Here is a 27,952-nt window from a genome sequence, read left to right on the forward strand (position 1 = left end):
TGTAGTCACCATAAAATACTTGAAACTGCATCTTGCTCAACATATCTGTATATCACATAATACTTATCGAGTTATACTCTTTACTTCACTACCTTATTCAATAATCCGTAAAAACTAAGTATGAAATTCAACTACAACGTATAAGTATTCATAACTACGTGATGACACTCAAATTATATACTGCATAGGCCAAATTCTATTCTAAATCATAATTAATTTATAAACACGTCTCTAATAGTACTGCAATTGTAATAATAAATGCGTAGTACTAATTTTCTAAACTAATTTACTACTACGTAACTACAAACTAAAGTATCATTAAACTCCTACTTAAATGGTTCTACTATAGCACTAATTAAATTAAATTACTCACCCCTACTTAAATTACTCCTACTTAAATGCGTAGTACTTAAATAGAAAATTATATAAACTAAATGTACTAACCTGCAGATCACAAGTGCTGAATCCGGCTGGGCTTCGCCGCTTCCCTTCTCCTCACCCCTCTCTTTTTTCTGGATTTTTTGTGGAATTTTCGGGCTCAAATGAGGAGGGAAGGGGGGTTGCATCTTATATAAGGGGGCTTACCCCGGTCGCCCGCGGAGGGGGCGTCAGGCCCCTCTTTTTTTTTCCAGGCCCCCCTGCCGCGCCCGTGGGCTGGGCCCAGTGGTCGCCCGGGGGGGGGGGGCGACAGGCCCCCCTGTCGCCCGTTGGGGGGGGCGACAGGCCCCTCTTTTTTTTCCAGGGACCTCGTTGCAAATTTGATAAAAAAAATTACACTTAGGGCCTGTCGCCCTATGGGGGGCGACCGGGGGATATTTTTGAAATATTTCAAAACGGACATATATTTTTGAAATTTTTATTTTTTAAAAATATAAAAAAGAAAAAAGCACGTGTTGATAGCCCATCAAGAAAAGTGACCTCCTAGGCGGCCTGCGTTCCACGTAAGAAGGTGGGCCAGGAACAGGGCAGGCTCTGTGTTTCCTGATCTGTTCACTGTTTTGTTGCTTGTGACAGTGAGATCACCAAGCCAACAAAGCTGTTCCTCTGCTACCTGCCCTCCAAAGCACTACTTAGCCGAGTGCTTCACTGATCATTGGTTCATCCCGTACATCTGCCGTGCTGCCGTGCAGTGTTTATGATGTTTTCATCATGAATTAGTGATGCAATGACATGAGCATGATACCAGGATAACTTCGGTTCTCATTATTACTCCGCGTGTCCAGGTCCGTGTTTGGTAATCTTCCGGGTTTCAACGTTAAGGTACGTTTGATTGCATCTGAGATATGTTCGAAGCTCATATTTTCTTACCAGTTTAGAGTCCACTGTAATAAAACGATAATCTTTGAAGCATCACACCGAAAACTCTTCTCCATCTGAGCCTCTGAACCGCATAATCAGTCAGAGAAATTTGACGCGTAGGATACAGACTACTGCGTTGGAATAGTCACCGTCGTGCACATCCCGGCACACGTCGCTACTTGGCAGGGTGTAGTCTTTTTTTTTTTAAAAAAAATCGGAACGCTGGAAGCTGGAGCAGTCAAATATTTGGCATTTCTGAGCTTGAAGATGGACTGACAAATCCCGTCGTCCAATTTCCTTTTCATCTCTCCATATAGTTGTGCACATAGCCAAGAAACAGTTCGATTCATGTGCTCCCAGCTGCTCCTCCATCCTTCGATGAGCTTCAAACTGCTTTCAGTCGTATTAGCTTCCTTGCTGCTATCAGCGGCTGCCGCCGCCGCCGCCGCCACCACCAGTGGGTCCGGCAACTCGAGCTGCGCGCCGGCAACATGCGGGAACCTGAGCATCACGTACCCGTTCTCGCTCAGCGGCGTGCAGCCGCTCTACTGCGGTAACCCGGCCTTCGAGCTCACGTGCGCCGCCGACGCCGGCCGCGCCTACCTCACCAGGACGTTCAGGGAGCGCCTGTACCGCGTCCTCAGCATCTACTACGAGAGCAACTCCTTCGTGATGGTCGTCGACGTCGACTCGTCCTTCGTCGGCGACGAGCGGTGCCACATCCCGGGCCTGTAGCGGGGAGCTTGGCGGAGAGGAGCGGACCGGGCGCGGGGAGGCCGACGGAGGAACAACGAGCCGGCGGAGGGAGCAGGCCTGGCGGAAGGAGGTGGCTCGGCGGAGGGGAGCAGGCCCTGCGGAGGGAGGTGGCTCGGCGTAGGGAGGAGGCCCGGCGGAGGGAGGCGCGGCAGAGGGAGGAGGCGCCAGCGGGGGAGGGTGGAGACGCGGCAGAGGAAAACGTGATTTCACAAAAAGACGAACTTCCGCATGAAGTATTAAATGTAGTGTATTTGCAAAACCTTTTCAAAGACGGATGTAACTTTTTGAGATGAATCTAATTACGGTAATTAATTGATGATTTACTACAGTGATGCTACAGTAACCATCATCTAATCACACGGTCAAAGGTCTCGTTAGATTCGTCTCGCGATTTTCAGGGGTTTGTGGAGTTGTTTTTGTAATTAGACTTTATTTGATACTCTAAATTAGTGGTCAAAGATGCAAAAAGTTTTCGTGAAATTTTTTTCGGGCGAAACCAAACACGGCCGCAGTTTGTTGGTCTACGTAATCTGGGTTGCATTTGACTATTTGTTTATTTGCTCGAAAACATGGGCTGTTAAAATTCAGACGCATACATTGGGTAATCTTAGCCAGCATTTCAATTTTGAAATGGTCAGTTCTTTGTTCTTTCTTAGCGCTAATAAACCTTAGCAATAGGCTGCCACCAGCAGGAGCCAGTCCTTTTGCTTTTGGTTAATCTTCAACGGGGACAAGCCAGCCACAGCCATGCTGCGGGCGGCATCAAGTTGTGCATCCAATTTTGTGACGCACAAATCGTTTTCTGAAACCACTTTTAAACTTCAACTTTTTTGTTAGGCCGTTTGGTCCAACCACATGCAGGATATCGAGCCAGCTTGGCTCATTATAGCTCGGCTCGTTATAGCTCGGCTCGTTAATGAGGCTCGGCTCGGCTCGTTAGACAAACGAGCCAGGAAACCAGCTCGGCTCGGCTCGCTAAAGAGCTCGAGCCAGCTCGTTTGGCTCGCGAGCCAAACCTCACAAAACACAGTCCAGGGACATTTTATAAAAGCAACGAGCAACAAAGACAAAGTATTTATAATTTTAACAACCAAGAATATCATCCATCCAACGATTGATCCACAATTCCACAAATTTTTTGTCCAGCCCACCACAACCATGACCATAAGTCCACGATAGTCATACTCATACAGTTTATATAAGTAAAATAAATGATAAACAACTTGAGCGCTACACTGATCAGGTTTGTAGGTAATATATAAACTTCAAAAGCAAGATAGAAGCCATGGGGCGCATGCACAGCCAACAGATCCTTATTTCTTAATGGTTGCTTTCCACCACACTGCTCGGAAGCTCCACAGTCTCAATGTCACCATCATCATCATCTTCTCTCTGTAAAAACAGCAAAATAATTAAGCATTACACATGTGTGCACACATACTTTGGGGGAAAATGGAGTTGATAAATAGATTAAAAAACACATACCAGAATAACAGGAGGACTTTTAGAACCTTGTATCCAACTAGATGCACAAAGTAATGCTTGAACAATTGCTGGTTTCAAAGAACTCCTATAGTCATCCAGAATTCTACCCCCACAACTGAAAGTGGACTCAGATGATACGCTACTAGCTGGGACAGCTAAGAACTTCTTTGCCATACTAGACACAACAGGAAATCTAAGAGCATTCACCTTCCAATATTGAAGTAAGTTAAAATTCTTATCATTTAAGGAATGGTTTGCTTCATCTAGGTAGATAAGTAACTCAGGTTTTGAACTTTCTGAAGCACTTGACTCTAAAAAGGACTGAAATTCACTTGAAACAAGACAAGCCACTGAGTTGGTTGTTTCCTTTGATGATGAGGCTGATTGAGTGGTTGATAAGCTGCTGCTGCCACCTATTTTCCGACACTGCTCCAACTCATGCTTCTTGTACAGCTCTTCTAACTCTTTTTTAATATCAGCAACCTCTTGCTCACACCTTGAGGAGCCATAAAGTCCATTAAAATAGAACTGAATATATCTTATTTTGAACCTAGGGTCAAGGATTGTAGCAATAACCATTACATTGTTCTTCTCTTCCCAATATTTATCAAATTTGTCTAACATTGCAGCACCCATTTTCTTCAAGTATGGGTCATCAGAATTTTTTTGCCTTTAACAATGCAATCTTGACTTTCAAAATGTAAGGGTAGAACACATTAGCAGTAGGGTAAACTAATCCTGAAAATGCAGTGGTTGCTCCAGCCATCTCTCCTAGAATTGGTCTAATCTTCTCATATATGTTCCATTCAGATTCTGTAGGTTTCCATGCATAGTTCTGGTCTACTTGAGCATAATAACCAAATGCAGACCTATACTGAATGCAAGTGTCCAGCATTTTATATGTTGAGTTCCACCTTATTTTAACATCAAGAGACAAACATTTCCCAACTTCAATAGCATAATCATTGCAAACCTCTACAAACTTGTACAAGCGACTTGGAGACCTCTTGAAATATTTCGCAGTATTCCTTAGGTCACTTATGAGACCTTCTATTTGGTTCAGACCATCATTAACAACCAAATTGACTATGTGAGCAGCACAACGAACGTGAAAATATTTGGGATCAAACTGACCATTCTTTCTAGCAAGCAACTTGGCTGACAAATTTGTAGTAGCAGTATCATTATTTGAAGCATTATCAAGGGTGATTGACATAAACTTATCTTCTATTTTCCACTCCACCAAGCACTCAAAAACAGCATGAGCTATCACCAAACCAGTGTGCGGAGGATCTACCTCAAGAAAGTTAAGAATACGTCATTGCAAAACCCAATCACTATCTATGTAGTGTGCCACCAAACACATGTACTGAACATTTTGATTGGATGTCCACAAATCAGTAGTCAAACAGATTGACTCAGCCTCTCTAAGACTCTTCCTTAGCTGCTCTTTCTCAGATTCATAAACTTTCATGCATTCATTTTTAATAGTCTTCATACCAATAGATTCATAGTTGCTATGCATCCACTTCATCAAGATATTAAACCATTTATGCTCAACCATCCTAAACGAATACTCATGGACAATTATCATCTTTGCAATCAATTTTCTAGTGTGCTCATGGTCATATTCAGTAGGATTAACAACAAGAGAGCCATCATCTGCAACATAGTTGAGTGTACCTTGAGAAAGTTGTCGTCTAACCTTAGCAAGCTTGTTCTGAAACTGTGTGCAGCGGGAAAGGTGGCGGTTTAGCTGTGAAGTTGCTCCCCCTTGATGGTATACATAACTCTTATGACAGAATCTGCACTTAGCCTTTGTCACCATAACACCAAACTCCTTCTCAGATGGAACATGTATCTCCTTGAAATACTTCCAACAACCAGCCCTCTTTCCTCTCTTTACCTTGGTCTTAGAAGGCGATAAATGAATACCAGTCCCAGCCTTCAATTTCTTCCTTCCTCTAGTTGGCTTCGATGTATTTGATGCCATGCTTACATCATCTCCATCCTCTTGCTCCTGCTGACTTGCATCACCATCTGCATCATCATCATCGGTCGGCACACTTAAAGATATAGCACTGGCATCATTCATGTCAAAGTTCTCTCTATTGTTCTCATCCTCCACCAAAGGCTCGATGTGCTACACAATCACACAGATTACATACTAGTCAAAAATCAATTTTGCTGCAGAACTTGCATAGTGAATTAACACAAATCAATTTACAGATTACACAGTTGCTAGAAAACACGAATCACATGTGACATCCTAGTGTCCTACACAGTCACATCCTAGTATCCTACACAGTCACACGACCTAATCACATATATTCTAGGCTGCAACCTACAGATCGAGAAGTATGAACAAAAATACATACTGTGTCAGTGTCTGCTGATTCTCGACCTCGGCCACGGCCACGGCCACCGTGATTTCCCATCGCAGACGGCATCTTCTTGTGCTTGCTCCTCGATTCAAGACTTGGCGCCACTGGAGGCAGCATCCCTTGGACTTCTTCCTCATCCTCCATGACCGGCAGGCAGCGGTGCAGGGCTCGACTCGCTCGTTAATGGCTCGACTCCAACAACAGATGAGATCCAGTTGGAGAGTTGACTCAGGTCACATACACAGTCCCTATTTGGATCCATAGGTTAGAGTTAGATTGGGTTAGATTGGAGTCATTTAACCCAAAAGTATCCAAACAGGGTGGGTTAGAGTGGGTTAGATGCATCTAACCCACCCAAAAAACAATCCCCTTTAAGGGGTGCTTGTTTGGGTTAGATTGGAGTGGGTCCCACTTTTTCCCCTCTTTCTCTCCCCTCCTCGGATCCTTCTGCGGCAGCTCTCCCCCATCCGCGAACTTCCCGATCCAGGCCGCGCCGCCGCTACGACCCGCCACCCCCCTCCCATCGACGTTGCCCGCGCTCTGGCACGACGCAGCAGGCCGAGATCCGCCGCTTCGAGCGCCACCGTTCGCCGCCGTCCGCAGCCCGTGCCGCCGCCGCTCACCCGCACTCGGATCTGCGCCGCGTCGCACGCAGCTACCGCAGACTGCCATGCTCCACTCCGCCTCGAGCGCCGCCTCTCGGGACGAATCCACGCCGCACGCAGCTGCTCGCCGTGGCCGCCCACCACCGCCGGCGGCCCGCGCGCGGATTTGCGTCGCGCCGCACGCAGCTGCCGCAAACCACCGTTAATGTGTTCACACCAAGCTGGGCACACCAAATCCTACTGGAGAGGGACCAAATGATTAGAAAAGTGCATTTAATTTAATTCTAACCCTTGCATCTAAACATCTCTTTGGTTAGAGTTAGTTTTGAGTTAGTCATGAGCTAGAAACTAACTCTAACTTCTAACCAAGTTAGAGTATCCAAACAGGGCCACAGTGAAAGCGATCGGATGCTCTAGCCTAAGAGGGGGAGGGGGTGAATTGGGCACTATTAAAATCTTAACATATGGCTCTAACTAGTTTACACAAAACTTAAACTATAACAAGCTATCTAGATGTGCAACTATGATTCACCTTAGTGTGAAACCCTCATCCCAAAAGAGTTTTGCAACCTATAGCCAATCCTAGCAAGATACTACACTAAGAAAGTAAAGGCACACAAGTTGCAATATGAAATGCGGAAGCTTAAAGGGAGGGATGAGAGAAAGCAAACTCTCGACACGAGGATTTATCCCGTGGTTCGGTTTGCCACAAAGGCGCCCCTACGTCCACGTTGTTGAAGCACTCACTAAGAGTATCGCTTCCCGGCAAACAAGTCTCTTCCGTGAACACAATCACGGTCACCTTGATCCCGATCTTCACTAAGGGAGATTGCCCACGAAGGAGGGGTCTCCGTCCCCCGCATAAAGTCGTCGACTCTGGTCCACACCAAGTCGGAGGGTCGTTGACTTGCCGGCGAGCCACCAAAGCTCCAAGGATGGCCGGCGCACCAAGATACAAGGATGGTTCACTCTAGAACCACAGCACAAGGATCTAAACCTTGCTTGATCACTCACTTAAGAGCTAACCTTGCACTAACACTCACAAAGCTTGTGCTAAGGACTAAAGATTTTATCTTTATGCTCTTGGATGGCTTGGAGATGTTCTTGGGTGTGTGTGGGATGTTCAGCAACTCCAGCAAACTCAAAATGGCCGGGGTGAGGCGTATATATAGGCCACCAACTCAAGAGAGCCGTTACTAGCCGTTGGCCAGTTTTCTGCGCAGGCATCGGAACTTCCGGTGCATGGGGCATCGGTTCTTCCGGTCACTCTGTGCTCTGAAGTAGCCGTTGGCTTCTCTGCAGCAACTTCAGGGACCATCGGATGAACCGATGCTACAGCGTCGGAACTTCCGGTGACACTTGATCTTCATATAGCCGTTACACCTTGCTGACGTCATTGCACCGACGCATTGCTCCGATGGCCATCGGTTCATCCGGTGCTGAAGGCTTGGCTGCTGCACGCTTGACATCGTCTCTGGAACATGGTACATCGATTGCACCGATGCCTCTGAATGGACCATCGGTTCAACCGGTGCTACACTCTTTCTTCAGTTGTTCTTTTCTTGATCTCCAGAGGCGCTCAGACTTGCACTGATGACAGGGCATCGGATCTTCGAACAACCATCGGATGCTTTGACATCTCTACGGCGGATTGGACTTGTCATCTTGATGGTGGATTGGACTTGGCGTCTCGATGATAGATGTGGACTCATATCCATGGGACCTAAAAACTCCTACAAGTGTGATCTCATAAACTCATTAGTCCCATTGATTATGTTGCCGCTCAATCACCAAAATCACAAACAATGGCCTAAATGGTGCCATGTTCGTTACACACAGTACTACTAAAGGTTGGCGCAGTTGGAGAGAGTTGACTCAGGTCACATGCACAGTACTACTAAAGTACCTGATCTGCACTGCAAGTCCTCGCCCCAAGTCTTCCATGGAAAGGTTGGCGTTCGTTTTTGTTAGATATTTCCTGCCGTGAAAGGCCAGGCACAAGAATATTCTCATCTTCTGAGCTCTAAAGTCTTCCGAGCGCTTCCAAAAAAAAGAAGTCTTCCGAGCACAAGGCTGTCATGTCCTTTTTTCCAATCGAACATCTTGGCTGCTTCCAGCTTGCACGCTTGATGTATAACGTTGCAAGTGATACCGCATAGTATCGCAAATTTAGGGGCTACAATTTGACATTGTCCAATTTGTACATGTTCGATCTTTGTTAGTGTCCTTTCACTACTGTCCCTTCTAGTCTTCAAAGACAGAGCACCAATTTAGAAAAAAAGTTATCTGGTGATTAGGATCGCATGGCCTAGTACAAATCTACAAATGCGTCTCAACCGTCACAAACTAATATTCAGTAGAAAGTGTACCACCATAGAATTGTGGTCTAGATATGTACAAATTTTTGAAATAAGTATAGAAAATAGAGTAAAATGCACAGGAGATCCCTAAACTTGTAAGAGTGTCCTTTTTAAGTCCGTCAACTCCGGAAGTGCATTTCTGGATCCATAAACTGTTAAGTTATTCACTATATGTCCATATGTATGTATCCACGTGTGCATGTAATCCTGACATGACACGCTTACGATACATTTCTCATCTCATTTATCGCCCTTTTCTCTCGATCTATTCGATCCAACCCCGCTCGGGCTATCGTGCTTTCTATGTCGCCCTCCGATCCGCCCACCACGTCCACTAGTGCGTCCACCGCATGACCAGACATGGCGCACACCAATGTCATCGCTGATGTGGCTCCACCCTCCACAGCGGGAGGCACCCCAAGTGGCGGCCTTGGGTGGCCCCATCAAGTGGTGGGATTGACAAGCAACCCACCAGCCAAGAGGAAGAGGAGGGAGACAGCATGGTGGAGAAAAAAATCAGAGGCAAATGCGTCAATTCTCATCATAATCCATGTTGGTAGTCTTGGAAACGTACAATCAACGTGCCATATTAGCGTCACGTGCATACATGGATATATATGGACATGTAGTGAACAACTTAAAAACTTTATGGATCCTGAAATGCAGTTTCAGAGTTTTTGGACCTAAGAAGTGACACACCCTCGTAGGTTTAGAGACTGTCGGTGTATTTTACTAGAAAATAATTAGACACTTTGAAATTGATTTGCAAAGATATGGGCTTGTAACTATTTTTTCCCTGATAATTTTTAGGTAGAGTAAACTGCATCTCCGTTTGGTTTCCACGATACTTTATGCTACTATACTGTACTAAGGTAATTTGTTCTATGCAGATACTCGAGGAGTAATCAAAATCGGGACAGGTAACTACAACTTTATTATAAATAAAGCAACCCTAGTTGCACTTTTAAGCTCATCCTTATTAACTTAAACGAATTCAGTATACTACTGTAATACACTGACACATGACGTTATTATCCTTGGGGTGTTCAACCTCTGTGACGAGCAGGAATTGCAGCAGCAGCTCTTCTGTTTGTGATCATACTGACCGTTCTCTCCCTTCAGATCAAGCTACGCAAGAGACGGTATAGAGGCAATGAATCTAATATAGAGGAAATACTAAAGGGATATGATTCTCTCATCCCAAAAAGGTACAGATACTCGGATCTAAAGAAAATAACTGGATCCTTCAAAGATAATCTGGGAGAAGGTGGCTATGGCACGGTATTCAAGGGTAATTTAAAAGATGGCCGCAAGGTTGCCGTGAAACTACTGAAGCAATCAAAAGGAAATGGAGAGGAGTTCGTGAATGAGGTTGTAAGTTTCCGTAAGACATCACATGTCAATATTGTTAACTTACTCGGTTTTTGTTTACATGGACCTAAGAGGGCACTTATTTACGAATACATGGGCAATGGTTCATTGGAGAAGTATATTTATTCAGAAGAAACTAAAATGGCCATTGGATGGGAAAAGTTGCGAGAAATAGCAATAGGCATTGCGCGGGGCTTGGAATATTTGCACCGTGGTTGTAATACTCGCATCATCCATTTTGATATCAAGCCACACAACATTCTTCTAGATGAAGACTTTTGTCCTAAAATTGCCGATTTTGGATTGGCAAAACTGTGTCACCTTAAGGATAGTGCCCTGTCAATGGCGGAAGCAAGAGGTACCATCGGTTTTATTGCTCCCGAAGTATTTTCTAGGGGTTTTGGAGTTGTATCCACTAAGTCAGATGTTCACAGCTATGGAATGCTGCTGTTGGAGATGGTAGGAGGGAGGACGAATACTAAAGGAAATATTGAGAATTCTAGTGAAGCGTATTTTCCAAACTGGGTTTATGACCGTCTAGTTAAAGATTTACAAAGTCATGAAGTCACATGTGAGACGGAAGAGATTGCAAGACAGATGACCCTAGTTGGCATGTGGTGTATACAAACGGCCCCGGGTAATCGCCCTTCCATGAGCAGAGTCATAGAAATGTTGGAGAAGAACATAAATGAATTGGAAATGCCCCCGAAGCCATTGCTTTCATGTCCCTCGGAGCCACCATATTTTTCATCGACTTAGATTTCTCTCGTGAGAGATGGCCTCCTTTTTAAATTTATTCTTATGATATACCCATGAATGGATGAACTAGCCCTACGGGAAACAGGAAATCAATGTGCTATATCACATTTGTAAGAAGTTGAACTAAACCTAAAAATATATGTATTCATTTCTTACGCTGCAGGTATTAGATCATGCACATAGTGCATCCTGCATTAGAAGCCTTCCCACAAGAAACGTGGTCTATACATTACATTTTCACAGAACTCTCCAAATGGTACGAGTATTATATTTTTTATATGCTGTTTTTTTCTATAAAGTATGTTTTCGGACGTTAGGCCAGTAGCTGTATCTGCAGCTATATTAGTACTCTACTAAAGGAGAAAACAGTACGGGGAACACCACTGGAAAACGGAATTCCCCCGAGTGTGCGGTATTTTTTTGTCAGTTTTTTATGTACACATAGGAGGAAATCGCATATTACCCTATCAGTTGTTGAATAACTCACAAGGAAATCAATTACCCTGTCGGCATTTGTAATACACACAGGAAAAATATTAATTGGCCTGTCGGTTCTGATATCACTCACAGGGAAAAATATTTTACGCTCCGCGTGCCTACAATTGGACTCCCACGCGTATCTCCCGTGCCTGAAACTGAGTGGGCAGGCACAAGACTAGCGAAAAGAAAAGACTCGCCCTAGCCTTTGCAAACCCTAGCCAGCCGCTCCTTTTTTTTCTAGTCCGGCCTCCAGTTCCCTCCACGCCGCCGCCGTTCCACTCAACCCTGCTCCCATCCGCACCACCCCGCCCCTGCCTCGGCCCCCACCCCACCGGCCGCCTCGGCCCCCAACCCCGCTTCATGCTTGATCATTTTGGAAATTGAAGGACAGCTCTCTGTTCATATTTTGTAGTGTTGTGCCTATATATGAATGCACACACTTTAAAAGCGGGTAGTATGGCTCTAGATAGTACCATACCATAAGTTCAGTGGGGAGCTTATTTTGCTAACATGTACTGATCAATACCGACATTTGGACATGATATTATGATATCTATGTAATGGTCGATGTGGACTTTATGTGTTATATGATTCTGATTTCTTGATGAACATTGTGATTCTGGTGCATTTCAAAATTGGCATTATATTTACTTCTCTGTCGGCTAAATGGTGGTAGAAAATGAAATAAACAGTTGACATGAAAATGTATTACCCTGTCGGCAAAAGAAACGACAAGGACAAGGTACTTGTCGGTAAAATGATAACAGGGAAAATCTTTTTCCTATCGGTACAAATAATTTTCCTGTGCGTCCCGGCTGACATGGAAAAAGATTCAGACCTGGTGACCCGAAGAAACCCTGTCGGCCATTAACCGGTAGGGAAATTTTAGTTACCGATAGGGGTAAAAAAATCGACAGGCAAATTGCTATTTCTCTGTCGTGTTATCCCTATCGGTTATTCCATGTCAGTGAATTTTTCTGTCGGTTTGGTAACTCTTTGGGAAATTCGGTTTTCCAGTAGTGGAAGAGCGAGGGTGGTTACAGAAAAAGATCTAGGTGTAATTTATGTGAAACTAAAACAAATCTTATGATAAATAAGAAGGCTAGAGAGGCAGGTCAGGCAGTCAGAGGTGGCTGGGGTTGATTACCTGAGCACAGACCTCCAGCAGGGTCATTTCCAATGAACTGTCCGGGCCTGGACCAGTGGCCCGTTTACCTGAGCCGGAAGCTACGAGACCGGGGGGCCGTGCAGGTGGCGGCATCGACGGGATGCCAGTACTTGGCCGTGCCGGTGATGCTCGGGTCTGACGAATTAGATGCAGCTGTAAAGTTTTTGAAATATTTTTTTTGCATATTTGAAGTATTAAATATAAATTAATTATAAAACTAATTACAGAACTCGTCTGTATAGACGAATTTATTAAGACTAATTAATTTGTCATTAGCACATGTGTATTGTAGCAGTTACTGTAGCAATTTAATGTCTAATCATAGTCTAATTAGGCTCATTAGATTCGTCTCGCAATTTACAAACAAACTATGCAATTTATTTTTTATTTTATCTATATTTAATACTTCATGCATGTATTTTTTCGATGGGATAGTTTTGGAATTTTTGATTTTTACAACTAAACAAGGCCTGAGGCGAGCTGGGGCGCTGGGAGACTACGAGAGGCTCGTCAGGCGCGGCTTCCTGCTCGACTGGGCGGTGCCCGGGGACTGCGCGGCGTACGACGCGAGCGGAGGTCCGTGCCGGCATGAAAGCCGAAGTGAAAGCGGTCAGGTGCCTCTGCCCCGACGGCAGCACACAGCCGGCGACATGCCCGCGCGGTGAGTTAGTTACTGATCCCACGATTCCGTATCATAAAAATGAGGTGGAATACTGCGTGTATTGAACTTACTTGAAGGGGGTTAGTGTTGTCACTAAGATCTTGTTTGGTACTTAAGTGATAATCCCCTTCAATCATATCCATACGTGTTGGGAAGAACATAATTGAGGTGGAAGTTTAGTTAGGTACTGTTTAGTTCAGGAGTGAACTAGAACGGAGCTGTTCCGTTCAGTGTTTGGTTCAAGAGCAGATAGGATGGAGCGGCTCCAAAGTGGAATATCTATTATTTTATTATTTACCCAACAAACGGAGTCTCCACATTCGCTCTCAAGGCCTAGAAATTTCCACGTTAATCGGAGAAAAATAGAAAAATAAAAATTACTCACCACTGCAATTATGATAAAATTAGCCCAAAATACCCCTGTGACTAATTAAAAATCAACCACCAATACTATTATGAAAAATTAAATATAAAATACCATTTAGCTATGTATTAGTTAAAAATATATACTATTAATAAAAAGTAAAGCTAACAACACTTATCAAAATAAAACGAAAATAAGAATAATTATATGCATAATATTATTAAATTAAAGTTAAACAAATCAAATTGTTATTATAGGTAGATCATATTTGAATTGTTTTAACCAACAATAAGATATAATTTACGATAATGAACAGAGTGATGTATGGTAAAAAATAATATAATTTTTAAGTAAAGATACAACGACATGCGAATTTTTGAATTTTCAATACTAATCGCGCAAATGCGCGGGCTATACGTGGGATGAGCCCATTAATAGAAAAGAGTTGGACGAGCTCCCTTCCCTCGGACGGCGTGAGATCCGTCTCGTGCTCGCTGGTGCCCCTATCCCTCGCATCACCGCCGCTGCTCTTCGGGCGCCACCACCCTCGCACGTCGCTACTGCTCCCCAGAACGCACCTCCCCTCTGCAGGCTACGCCGCCACATGCCAAGCTGCGCGGCCCCTCTAAGCGCCAATCCAGCCACTGCTCGTCGGGTCGCGCCGCCCCTCAGACTGCTGCGCCGGCCCTCGGCAGACCGTGCCTCCGATCTGTAGCTCGCAGGCCGCGCAGCCCGTTTGGGCACCGCCGCTTGTCGGGTCGCGCCCGCCCCTCTGCGTGTCGATCCAGCCGCCGCTTGTCGGGTCAGGCTGTGTCGCCGCGGAGCGAGACAGGCCACACTGGCCCCTAGTAGGTTGCGCCGCTGCTCCGCGAGCCAGGCAATGCCGACCCTCAGGACGCGGTGGCAAACTGGCGACGGGCATCAGCTCTCAGGAAGAGGAAGCGAGGGATAAGGGTAGTTATGTATGATAGGTAGGCCCGACAAAAACAGGTTTAACGAAACAGGAGGCAGTTGATTTTCATCTCTCCAACCAAACAAAAAATAGAGTGATTCCGCCCCTCAAACTAAACACAAAATATAGAGCCATTCCATCCCTCTATTTAGAATGGAATTGTTACATCCTACTCTACTCTCCAACCATATGCTACCTTAATTAACTCTAATCCATATGGATTAGCAGGAGGGAATATATTTATCCAAAGCAAGATCGTGCATTCATGTAGTATCATTTTGAATAATAATGTCCGTGAGCGAACTGCGATGCAAGACGAGATTCTTCTCAACGTTCCACCCTCTTATGTTTGCCAAGATGGCATTTTAGTAGTTGGCCAACAGGTCTTTTTTGTTTTGTTTTGCATAAAAGTGTCAAATCAAATAAGAGGGCAAGCCAAAAGTTTCACAGCTTTTATAGTGTTCTTTTCTTTTATTTGATAATCTAATATCTACAACGTGAAAAATCACGTGCTGTCCTAAACTCATTTGCTGCCCGTTCCCTTGACAGTGGGAAGTAACATCCTCCCTACGTGATAAATTATTGGTCGTTTTATCTTTTCTAGGTATATAGTTTTTACTATGAAATATGTAGATACGTAGCAACATTTATATATCTAGAAAAATTAAAATGACTAATAGTCTAAGACGGAAGGAGTGGTATGCAACATGTATGACGAAACTGAAAAAATTTAAATTCTTAGAATAAGAGGGGCGAACAGAGAAAATCAAACTCCTGCACTTTTTTGCTAAAAAAATAAAAGAAAAGGTGGGAGAGACTAGTAAACGAAACAAAATCAGTGTCACTTCCCCAGTACCCTTTCCGTGCTTCCCTTTATTGCGACGACCTTCGATTGCACAGTTGTCCTTGCGACTTGTCTCTTTGGAGTTTGGACCTTCGCCTCTATTCTACATCCCCAATCCCCCCATTTCGAAGTCTGTTAGCTCCTCCATTGGTCGAGTAGCAAGCTTGATGCATCCGACCTTGCTGCTGCTCTTGCTGGTCACCTGCTTGCTCCTCCTCCATCTCCGTGGTCGTGTGAGCGCCGACTGCGAGCCAGCGACATGCGGGAACCTTACCCTCAGATACCCATTCTGGCTCGGCAGCGGCAACCAGACCTTGTCACCATGCGGCCACCCGGCCTTCGAGGTCTGGTGCAACGACGACGGCGGGAGCGTGGCCTCACTGAAGGGCTCCTCCATCCACGTCCTTGGCGTCGACTACGCTAACAACTCCTTCGTTTGTTCTCACACAAGGATCGCCTCCGGCGACGACGGCGTGTGCAGCACCGACTTCAACATGTCGGTCAGCATCGCGCTGAGCCCGTTCACGATTAGCCCCCGGAACCGTGCCCTGTGCTTCCTCTCCAAGTGCGACGGCTCGGCCCCGAGCGGGCCGGGGTTCGTGAACGCCACCTCGAACTGCAGCGCCCCCATCTACGCGTACCTCGGCGGGACCTACTACTGGGACAGGCCCCCGGCGATCGCGACGGGCCGGTGCGAGTACTCGTACATCCCGGTGCTGGGGCGGGAGGCGGCGGCCATGACGGCGGCCAACTATAGGCGGCTGCTCAAGGACGGGTTCCTCATGGAGTGGGAGGCGGCCGGCGTCGGCGACTGTGCCGCCTGCAACGCGAGCGGCGGGCAGTGCCAGTACAACAACACCGTAGCGGCGTTCCGGTGCCTCTGCCCCGACGAGTCCCCTAGCTCCCACGCGGACTTCAAGTTGTGCTGCTAACAATAGTTTCTTCAAGACATAATTTCTTGATCCACGGCATCATCATGCATTCATGCGGACCATATTGAGGTGCAGTGCAGCGGTAGCGCAGATTGTCATCGCCCTGCCCTCTGAATCCTTTGGTCTCATGGCGATGTCCGTGTTTCCTGTCCCCCATTTGCATTGCGTGTCTTTCTTAGAATGTGTTTAGTTCCCGAATTTTGTTGGGTTCGGCTACGGTAGTATTTTCGTTTTTATTTGGTAATTACTATCCAATCAAGGATTAATTAGGCTTAAAAGATTCATCTCATTATTTACAGCTAAACTGTGTAATTAGTTATTTTTTAAAATGAGTAATTGCACCCACCATACAACAACTTGTGAGGTGGGTGCAAATTGGTCCAACAACTTATAAAATGCTCAATTTAGTGCAATAACTTGACAGGTGGGTGCATATCGGTCCAACAACTTGTAAAAATGCACAACTTAATGCAATAACTTTGCAAATATGTGCATTCACAGTCCAAACATTACACGGCAATGTAACTAACGAAAAGTCTCAATAAAGAGTATATTCATGTTAGGGCAAATTATTAAATATTATTTGATCATTGATGTTTGTGTTGCGCCTGCATGGAATGTATTTGGCTAGAATAAAAACCCTCACTGTTTAGAAATTAATGTTATATCTTTACATTAATTATTTTTATATAGTGATTTAATTTTAATTAAAACTATTTAATTTGATATTCAATATTAAAAAAATTCACTGTTTCCAATATGTTTGATTATGCACTGTTAAACTAAAAAAACTGATGCGTTGATACAAACTATTGATACCTTTTAGGAGCTTTGTACATATATTTTTAAAGCCTCATATATTCATCAGAAAAGAAAATTGAGCTAAATAAACTGAAACAAACATGAGTATTATTAAATACATGAGCAAAAACGCAAAAGAAACATAGGGTTTCAGGGTCTCTCTTACCGACTTCAGTGTTTGAGTGATGCTAATGGTGAAATTCTAAAATTTGTTTGTATTTGAACTAATAAAAAATTGTACATAGTTAAAAGCAACAACTGATCACCATCAATAATTTTCATTTACAAAATTTAAGAATTATTGACGTTCATCTACTTTGCTAATATGTTGTTGTTGTAATGGTTGTTAAATAATATATTATTTTTAATAAAACTATAATTAATTTATTCTGAGAATAAAATTGGTGTCCATTGCGACACGGTCAAATAATATGTTCCGTGAATATACTCTTTATTGTGACTTGACATTAGTAAATATATTGTCGTGTAATGTTTTCGACTGTGAACGCACCAATTTACGAAGTTACTGCACTAAATTAAGCATTTTCTAAGTTGTTGGATCAATCTGCACCAAGCTATCAAGTTATTGTACTAAATTGAGCACTTTACAAGTTGTTGGACCAATTTGCACCCACCTACCAATTTGTTGTATGATGGATGTAATTTATTCTTTTTAAATTATATTTAATGCTCTATGCATGTGTCCAAAAATTTGATGTGACGGAGAATTTTGAAATTTTTTGAGAACTAAACATGACCTTAGTGGTTTCCATCAATCCCGGTGAGCACTGGCTCATGGTTATCTTGTGCATTCATGGCGTGACAGTAACGGGTTGATAAGATCACGTTGTGACGTCTAGGTCATCCGCCCTTCGATTTTTCTTGCCTGTGTGGACGCGGATCGGGAGATGGCCAAAATTATTGCACATATGGGTTTGTTTGGAATTAGTCGCGTTATGCGAGACCTCTAGGCCAGCGGCATCGGTGGGTCAACTACAAGCATTGAGGCCCTAACTTTACCCGTAAATCCCGTAAACACAAAAAAAGTCACATCGAATATTTTAACATATGCATGAAGTACTAAATGAAGTCTATTTACAAAACTTTTTACATGAATGGGCTGTAAATCGCGAGACGAATCTAATGAGCCTACTTAATTCATGATTTGCAACAGTAATACTACAATAACTATCTGCTAATTATGAGTTCATCTAGTGTTAGGTTCGGCTTTACATTTGTCAGGCTAAATTTTGGTTCGGCTCTTTACCACCTCTCATGGGTCATGGCACACGACGCGACAGTCGTCCCTTTGCCCCCTCCACCGGGCACCTTGGAAATTCCCGTGCGCGGATGACCATGTCCAAGTGTCCAGTCAAAATGTTTTGGCCGCTATCCTACTCTACACGCAGACACACAGGACGGGCGGGCTATCTTTCTTCACCATTTAGTCAGCCCACTTGTGCGTTCGTCTCGTCGCACCACCCATGACCCATGGCTCCGTCCTTCTTCCTGCTCTTCCTCATCTCGTCGGGGCTGCTGGTGCTTGCGGCGGCAGCAGCAGACGGGCAAGGAGGGGAGCCCTGCCTGACCGTGCCAGTGCCATGCGGCAGGGTGAACATCACCTTCCCGTTCGCGATCGCCCCGGTTAAGGCGACGACGACGAGCTGCGGCGCGATTGGGTTCCAGGTTATTTGGATGAACAACACCCCGTGCGACGACGACGAGCTGCGGCGCGATTGGGTTCCAGGTTATTTGGATGAACAACACCCCGTTCCTCGGTTACAATCGGCGCTACGGCAACCGGCTCCTGATTCTCGACATCTTCTACGGCAACGCCTCCTTGCTCGTCGCCGATACCGAAAAGCTCCAAGATTTCAGTAACTCTAGTTCGGAAAGCTGCCACGCCCCGTCGAACAACAGCTCCTCCATGCTCGGCCTGCCGTTCTCGATCAGCGCCACGAATCGAGACCTGATCATGTACAACTGCCCGAATCCACTGCCGGAGGAGGTGTGGCGGAGAAAGGGGCTTGTGGAGATGAGTTGCGGGAACAGGACGTTTGCTCGCGTCGCCGGAGACCGTTCCGACGACGATTCGGGAGGCTACGGCAACTACTTTCTGGAGGGCTGCGACGCTGCCGTCGTGCCGGTGCTTGCGAGGTCCGGCGAGGCGAACGCAAGTAACTACAAGGAGCTCATCAGAGACGGCTTCCTCTTGACATGGCAGGCGTCATCGTCGCCGCCGCTGCCACCGTCATCAGGTAAATTTCACTATTCAAACTGAACTGTCAGTACTAATGTTAAGAGAGATCATCTCTTACAGAGAACTCACAGCAATGCATAAATGCATATAACTTGTGGAAAGAAGGCAAGCAATTGTAGTAGCATTCGGTAAGCGCCGCCCATAGCCAATCAGCCCAATGGATATGTACGATGCCGTGTGATTCCCTGACTCATAGACCCATCATGCTTGTGACAAGGCATAGTTGCACAACTACTCCTATATAGTAGTATAGTTGCTGTGCCCTTCTCGGCCCTTCCATCCTTTTCCCCCTGCTACAGTTGCTCGAGGCGAAAAGAAGGCGGAAAGTCTTCCCGGCGGCGATTCCGCCGGCCTCCTCCTTCTCTGGCGGCCGGAGTGGCGTCGGAGATGGAGCAGGGCCGGGGAATCGACGTGCTGGTGTATATAGGATGGGTAGTTTCTTCCTTAGTCCTAGGTGGTGCTTGCCATCGGTGGTCGTCGGCGAAGCTAGGTTTTGCCGGGGGTGGTCCTCTGCGGCATGGTGTTCCTGGCGGCGTCGGCGAGGCAATAGCGACGGCGGCGCAGAGGAATAAAGTCTCCCGGCTTCTTCCTCGCCCTGGTGGTGCCCTGCTCCAGCTTCACCGGCGAGGTCGTGGAGATCCGTGTCGGAGCCTGCGGCTGGTGAGCCTCCCTTTCTGTCTGACGGGGTGCTTGCAGCTTTCTTTTGCTTCAAGGGTGCAGAGATGGCTGTGGGTGCTGTGGATGGTTGGTGGCTGGATCCGGCCCGATTTCCCCTCGGCGGCGGCAGTCGTCGATGGCGTGGTTGGATCCAGGGACCGGAGGTGTTGGGGTGTGTCCCCGGTCGATGTGCGTCCGCCGATGGCCTTTGCTATTGCGACTCCAACAAAAGCCTGCGTGCGATGGGGCTCCTCCGGTTCATAGGGGCGCTCGGCTTCTTCTCCGGCGGCGACGGTTGGCGGCGGCGAGTTCAAGTCCTGTTGGTTCGCGAAGGATCCAGAGGTGCCATTGTAATTTTTAGTTTCTTAAGGGTCCTTTGCGTAATCTGGCGGTTACAACTATCTTTGTATCCTCCCTGTATGGTTCTGTAATTCTACATGTACTTGTAGGTCATCCTTAACTAAGAAATACAGAAGCGTGTTCTCAAAAAAAAAAGAGGCATAGTTGCACATGACGGCATGCACAAAATTTTTTGAGCAGACACATGCAGGCATGGAAAAGCAGCCGAGCTTCCTTTCTTTTTCTTCATTTTCTTTTCTTTGTTTCTTTCTTTTGTATTTATTTCCTTCCTATCCACTTTTTACTGTGCTCGGGTAGACATTATTTTTATTTTTATTTTCTATGTTGTTTTATGTTTTATTTCTTCTAATATTTTCCTCCATTAATCTCTATTTTCCTTTTTCTATGGACTAAGTATATGAATGCTATAAATATAGTAATACTTAATTTTTTTCGTTATATTTTCTTATGGTTTGTCTCTTATTCTCTATACGATATTTTTCATTCCATTCTTTTATTTGTTATTTTACTATTTTTTATTTAGTTAATTTTTCTTATCTTTTTTTATTTAGTTTTCTTTGACTGTGTCCATTGATAGACTTTTTTTCCTCTTTGTTTTTCTTTTTAGTCCTCGTAACCATCACTGAAGTGATGGATAATCCCGCCGTGCTGTATGTGTTAGTTTGTTGAAGTTGAAGGTGGTATAGCTGGTGTTACTTTGTCCGCTGTCGTTTGGTGCGCGTGCCACCGAGCCAAATAGTCGTGCCTCTGCCCCGACGGCAAAGGACAGCATTTACGGCGAGAGTGGATCCCATGGCATCTTGGCGTTGCTTTTTTTTTTTTGATTAGGTAAGAAAACTGCGTATCATTGTATTAAAAAAAAACAAGAGTTTTACAACACCTCAATTGCACGTAGATTGCAATCATTACAAGAAACGGATGCTCGCGAGAGGCCAACCCATAAATTACTACTCCCGTTTTAGATAACCCAAGCGTCTTGCCTCCGCGTCGATCCACAGCTTAATGTCCATCTTGATCTTTTCTTGGAGATGGGGTTCATGGGTACTCACGCCTTGGAACAACCGGTTGTTGCGCTCCTTCCATAATGTCCATCTTGGCGTTGCTTTAAGTCTTTTTCTTTTTTCCTTGAGAAAGCGTTGCTTCAAGTCCTGGGCAGCCGATGAGCCGATCCTTCGTAGTAGGACCCACCGTCCCACACATCTGTTTTCTTGCATTATATTGCAGCGTAAATAAATTAATTTCTGGTTATGCTCGTGCATCAATAATAGTCGTGCAGACACTATACTCCCTCCGTACTGGTAAAAGAAGTCGTTTTGGACAAAGTTTGAGTCAAACATTAGGAATATAAATTATCAATAATTTTTAAGTTGTTGAGTTTGCAAATATAAAAATTATACGAATAGATTTGTCTTAAAGGATACTTTCATAAAAGTATACATATATCACTTTTCCATAAATATTTTTATAATAACAAGATGTCAAAGTTGTATTTTGGAGACCGTGTCACTGTCCTAAACGACTTCTTTTACCAATACGGAGGGAGTATATGGCGTGGAATAGTCAGGCTAGACTGACCAGTGTTGGAAGAGACTAAAGACTTTTTTTTATTGACTAAGGAGACTAAAGACTTGGACCTAGCCAACTCTGCCGTATTATCCAAGGTCCCACGCACAGCCATGGAAATTGCTTCAAGTTTCTTCACTTCAAGAGACTAACCTGTCAAACTTCGTCTGCGATAGTTGAATTCGACGAACCATCACTCACTGACCTGCCCACTTTCTTAACTTGCTTTCGGAAAAAGAATATCCTCCGCGGCAACTTATCGCCTATTCTAATCGCACACTTGCAGTACCCCAGTTCGCAGTTGCGCCGCAAAGATACAACCATCTGTTCTTCCTCCTATGTAGCCGCCGCCCTGCTGTGCCCGGCCGTGTTACTGATGCTCGCTCTGCTTGCCAGTCCCATCGCCACTGTCGCCGCCACGAACACATCGTCGAACACCTGCGAGCCGGCTGCCGGCGTCGTGCGGCGGCCTCAACATCTCCTTCCCGTTCTGGCTCGCGGTCTCCCAGAGAAGCCTGCGTGTCCTGTTCCGGCGGCGGCGGCGGCTGCCCTGCACTGCCCAGCCATGATGCTTCTCCCTCTGCTACTGCTAGCCAGTCCCACCCCCGCTGTCGCCGCCCTGAACACGTCGACGCCGTGCGCGCCGGCGTCGTGCGGGAAACTCACCGTCGCCTACCCGTTCTGGCTCGACGGCACGCACCCACCGGAGTGCGGCTACAAGGCCTTCCAGGTTACATCAGAGTTCTAAATAGCCGGCTATAGCTTCCGCTAAAGACGGCTATAGCCTCTAGGAAGGACAACCGCTATGACATTTAGTCCGCTAAAGCCAGCTATAGCCCGCTAAATGCCGGCTATAGCCCGCTAAACGCCGTAACGGTGACCTTGCCGCTAAATACCTTAGCCGGCGATTTAAAACCATGGGTTACATGCGACAAGCAGGCCGGCAACCTTTCCCTGGCCAACTCTTACTGGAGATACCAGCTCCAGGACATCTTCTACGAGAACAGCTCCTTCACAGCCGACCTGTCTGGCGCCCCTTGCGATCTCCAGAATTTCGTCAACCCCTCCTCCGACCTCGGCCTCTCGCCGTTCAACATCAGCTCCAAGAACCTGGAGCTGTTTATCCTATACGACTGCCATCTGGGGAGAAGACGCGCACCACCGCCTTCTTGGACGCGCGTGCGCTGCCTGCCTGCGCCTCCGGATGATGACCCGGACTCGTCGCCGGTGTTCGCCTTGCTTGGGAACAAGTACACGCCAGGCGGCATCGCGACGCCACCGCCGACGAATTACTGCAACGTGTCGATGTAACGAACATGGCACCATTTATGCCATTTCGAGTGATTTTGGTGATCGAATGACAACACAACACTTGGACTAATATGATTGTTAAGATGATCATTCTCAGGCTTTTAGGTTCAAGTGATGACAAAGAGAAAGAGAAAATAGGCGTAGCAAGGCCCGAAGGGCAGCCCCTACGGGGGTTCCGCTACCCGGTTAGCGGACGGGGGTCGAGGGGGAGCCGCCCCTCGCGGGTCTCAGGGCAGCGCCCTGAAAGCTCTTCGATTCAGGAGCACCGGAAGAACCGACGCCAGGGCATCGGAGCATCCGATGGTAGTCGGAAGAACCGACGCCTTGATACTTTGGTGCAGAAGGGAATCGAAGCCAAGTCAGCCTATAGGCACCGGTTGAACCGACGGTCTAAAATAGGGCATCGGTGCAATGGCCGTCCTTTGTACCAGAGACGATGTCAAGTGCCCAGTAGAAGTGTCTTCAGCACCGGTTCAACCGACGGTGCATCGGTGCATACCACCGGTGTAATGACGTCAGCGTCCAGGAGAAGATTCCTTCAGCACCGGTTGAACCGGTGAGGCATCGGTGCAAAGCATCGGTTCAACCGGTGGTCTCTGCGTCAGTCGTCAGGAGTCCAACGGCTACTTCGTGTTATGAGTGACCGGATGAACCGACGCTACCCTGCCAAGAGGCATCGGTTCTTCCGGTGGTACGCAGATTTTCAGCTAACCGTTGGAGCAACGGCTACAAGACTTGGTGGCCTATATATACGCCTCACCCCGGCCATTTGAAGATTGCTGGAGTTGCTGGACATCCCACACACACCCAAGAACATCTCCAAGCCATACAAAAGCATCAAGATCATATCCTTAGCCCTTAGCACACTTTGAGAGTGTTGTGTAAAGGATTAGCTCTTAGTGAGTGAGTTTGCAAGGCTTAGAGCCTTTGTGCTGTGGTTCATTAGTGAACCAAAACAAGAGCTTGGTGCGCCGGCACCTTGGAGCGTGGAGCTCGCCGGCAACGTCATCGACCCTCCGACTTGGTGTGGAGCGGCGACGACACCTTTGTGCGGGGGACGTGGAGACCCCCATCCTTTGTGGAGAAGCTCCTTAGTGGAACCCGGGGCCAAGGTGACCGTGATTGTGTTCACGGAAGAGACTTGGTGGCCGAGTAGCAATACTCTTAGTGAGTGCTACAACAACGTGGATGTAGGTGTGCCTTTGTGGCTAACCGAACCACGGGATAAACACCCGCGTCAAGAGTTTGCTATCTCCTATCCCGCTCTTTAAGCTTCCGCATTTCATTCCAGTATTTTGTATGCCTTTACTTTCATAGAATAGTTTCTTGATAGAAAAGGCTATAGGTTGCTAAACTCTTTTGGGATAGGGGTTTTACACTAGAACAACCTAGTTGCACATCTAGATAGCTTGTTTTAGTTTAAGCTTTGTGCAAACTAGTTGGAGCCACAGGTCTAAGTTTTTATTAGAACCTAATTCACCCCCTCCCCCTCTTAGGCTAGAGCACCCGATCACTTTCAGTCGATGATCCCGGTGCTGGGATACGAGGGAGCGACGGGGGCGGACTACCAGCGGCTGTTGCAGGGTGGGTCTCTGCTCGAGTACACGGATGCTGGGGCCTGCAAGGCTTGCAGAGTGTCTGGCGGCCAGTGCCGGGTTGATGCATCCGACGATGCGTTCAAGTGGTACTGCTACAACCGTGTTCACTCGGCGACATGCGGTGAGTTCAGTGCCATAGTGATAGAGGCTACCTTAGCTTCCCAAGAATTTCAGGCTATCTTTTCTACATACTTCTTGCTTTTCAAATTATCAGTCGTTTTGGTTTTCTAGATACATTACTTTTGTTATATATCTAACATAGCATATAATTAGATGCGTAACAAAATCTATATATATCTTGAAAAGTTAAAACAATCTAAAATTTCAAATGTGGGTAGTACTTTTTAGGGGAAGACTTAATTATATTGTTAATTATTCATTTCACATCCTGAACCCTACATGCTTGCTCTTTGGAAAACAAACACTGAACTCTTGTGTAACCTTTCCACAAGATCGTTGTTCAGTAACAAGACCGATTGCCTATTGTTGATGGCAGAGATCATCGGCAGTATAACCACTACTTGTGTTCATGATAATAAGATCACCACGCAGATCGGTAGAATTAACACAGCAGTGCGGTAACAAATATTTTTCTTAAAAGAACAAAAATATCTCCACAAATATGTATATTGGCATCCACATGCAGATCTGTTTGTGTGGCTGTTCCTTGTATGGAACAGAAACCCCTCATTTTGAGTAATTTATTTCTTCAATCAAAAGAGATGAGAAACGCCATTGCTGCTCTTCACTAATTTGTAATCAATATGTTTTCTTCATCATACTACTGGGATTAGCTTTTTCTAGTTTATCACATAGGTCCATGAATTCTTTAAGTGAGGACTTGGGTCCTTCAAATTTTAGTGGTTCACTCCAAGACCAATTATATGGACCTAGAGTCTCACATCGCCACTTCGAGAGTTTATGCACCTAGGCGGGAATCCAGAGTAAAAAATTAAGACCCCAATGTACTTTACTGTTTTCTAAATATATTATTTTAGTACTAAATTATGTTATTGTTCTAGCATTAATGAAACTTGTTGCTATTACAGGACGCAAGAGGAGCGATGGGAAGATAATAGGAATAGGTAAATGTTAAACACAATGATGATTTAACATTTAAAAAAATGAAGGCAGTCATGTCCTCCTAGGAGACTGTTCATCTGGCGCACAAAATGGCATATATTTAGAAAAAAAAATACAAAACATAACGTAAATTTTGATATTTCAAGAAAATAACATACGATTTTATCTCAGTTTTGATGGCAGCAGCTGCAAGCTTGCTCTTTCCATGTATTTATGTGATGGTCTGCCATCAGAAAGGGCAAAGACTACGGTTACTCCTGGGCAAAAGGGCTATCAGCAGTACTGAAAGGAACATTGAGGCTCTAATAGTATCCTATGGATCCCTAGCTCCAAAAAGATACAACTACTCACAGGTAATGAAGGTAACTTCTTTTCTCAGTAATAAGCTCGGACAGGGTGGTTATGGAGTGGTTTACAAAGGAAAGCTACGTGATGGCCGTCTGGTTGCAGTAAAATTTCTGCATGACAGCAAAGGTAAAGGGGAGGAGTTCGTGAATGAGGTTATGAGCATTGGCAGGACATCTCATGTGAATATTGTAAGCTTATTTGGGTTTTGTTTGGAGCGCTCAAAAAGGGCTCTTATCTATGAGTACATGCCCAATGGTTCTCTGGATCAATACATTTTCTCTGACAACCCCAAAGAAAAGTTAGGATGGCAAAAGCTCTACATGATAGCGATTGGAATTGCTCGTGGGCTTGAATACTTGCACCACAGCTGTAATACACGCATTATACATTTTGATATCAAGCCTCAAAATATCCTTCTAGATCAGGGTTTTCGCCCAAAGATTGCTGATTTTGGTTTAGCTAAATTGTGTCACACTAGGGAGAGTAAACTTTCAATGACTGGTGCAAGAGGAACAATCGGATTCATTGCTCCTGAAGTCTACTCTCGAACCTTTGGAGTTGTTTCAACAAAATCGGATGTTTATAGTTATGGAATGATGTTGCTAGAGATGGTTGGAGGCAGAAAAAATGTGAAATCTATGGTTGAGAAGTCAAGCCAAAAGTATTTTCCAGATTGGATTTATGACCATTTTGCACTTGATGATGGGTTAGAAGCTTGTGAAGTCACATGTGAAGTTGAAGAAATTGCTAGAAAGATGATTTTAATTGGCTTGTGGTGCGTACAAGTACTGCCCATGTTTCGCCCTACAATAACAGAAGTTTTGGAAATGTTTGAAAAAGGCTTAGATGAGTTGGACATACCGCCAAAGCAAAACTTCAGGCAGATACCGTAAGATATTTCATCTACATATTTCTGTGCAGCAAAATTTTAAATGACAATGATATATGCAACTATTTTCTCTTTTTCAGCGAAGATTCGATGTGTATTTTGAGTACAGAAAGCACGGGCTTCAGCAGTCATACCAAAACACAAGCTTTTAGTGAGGTTGTAAAGACCAAGGAAATGAGTATTGTGGGTTCAAAAAACTTAAAACGGCTACCAACTCTGTGACAAGGTCAAGATGTAGCATCAGAATTAGGTATTTATCATATATCCGCCATAAACCAGAAGCAACCATTTGTTCACAGGTGAGAGGTCAAACCTGATGTTTCAGCCATACTCTCTGCAGAAGAAAAGTATACCAGCCTACTATAGTGTGTGGTATTCTTGCATCTTAGTCTACATATTAAGGTCCCAGCTGGGGCCTGGGGGGAAGGATATATAGTCCAATACAAGTATTCTTATAGACCATCATCACCCAGAAATTCCCAAGTAGTGAGCTGTGAGCCCATCTTTACTGGTGTCAAGCAAATTAAAGTACTGGCAGAATGATGGGCAATGGGCATGTTGAAAGGATGAAGTTGATAGTAGTCATGCACTCATGCCATCTTTACTGATGTTCCTTTCAGATACCAATTCATGCATCTGTTCTGATGTCTTATCAGTAAATA

General features: G+C 45.3%; 2 protein-coding genes and 1 long non-coding RNA gene across 4 annotated transcripts; all 3 read left to right on the forward strand.

Annotated features, from left to right (window-relative positions):
- The first annotated feature begins 8,304 nt into the window (after window positions 1-8,304).
- Window positions 8,305-10,320, forward strand: LOC120673213. Its single transcript, XR_005674563.1, has 2 exons — window positions 8,305-9,809; window positions 9,956-10,320. It is a non-coding gene; the product is annotated as an uncharacterized LOC120673213 (long non-coding RNA).
- A 5,335-nt stretch (window positions 10,321-15,655) lies between these two features.
- LOC120674515 (LEAF RUST 10 DISEASE-RESISTANCE LOCUS RECEPTOR-LIKE PROTEIN KINASE-like 2.1) lies at window positions 15,656-16,420 on the forward strand. Its single transcript, XM_039955683.1, has one exon. The coding sequence runs from the start codon at window positions 15,656-15,658 to the stop codon at window positions 16,418-16,420; it is 765 nt and encodes a 254-aa protein (XP_039811617.1).
- Window positions 16,421-18,451: 2,031 nt separating this feature from the next.
- On the forward strand, window positions 18,452-27,950 carry LOC120673203 (LEAF RUST 10 DISEASE-RESISTANCE LOCUS RECEPTOR-LIKE PROTEIN KINASE-like 2.3). Of its 2 annotated transcripts, XM_039953947.1 has the most exons (6): window positions 22,027-22,796; window positions 22,988-23,368; window positions 24,898-25,091; window positions 26,020-26,055; window positions 26,225-27,290; window positions 27,371-27,950. In XM_039953947.1, the coding sequence occupies exons 1-6, from the start codon at window positions 22,438-22,440 to the stop codon at window positions 27,510-27,512; spliced, it is 2,178 nt and encodes a 725-aa protein (XP_039809881.1). In that variant the 5' UTR covers window positions 22,027-22,437; the 3' UTR covers window positions 27,513-27,950. The 2 variants fall into 2 exon arrangements, with proteins under 2 accessions (XP_039809882.1, XP_039809881.1); XM_039953948.1 differs by lacking the exons at window positions 22,027-22,796; window positions 22,988-23,368; window positions 24,898-25,091 and adding exons at window positions 18,452-18,907; window positions 18,969-19,479.
- The last annotated feature ends 2 nt before the right edge of the window (window positions 27,951-27,952 follow it).

This window comes from Panicum virgatum, chromosome 5N (genome assembly GCF_016808335.1).
Source record: "Panicum virgatum strain AP13 chromosome 5N, P.virgatum_v5, whole genome shotgun sequence".
In the NCBI taxonomy this organism is placed as follows: Eukaryota; Viridiplantae; Streptophyta; class Magnoliopsida; order Poales; family Poaceae; genus Panicum; species Panicum virgatum.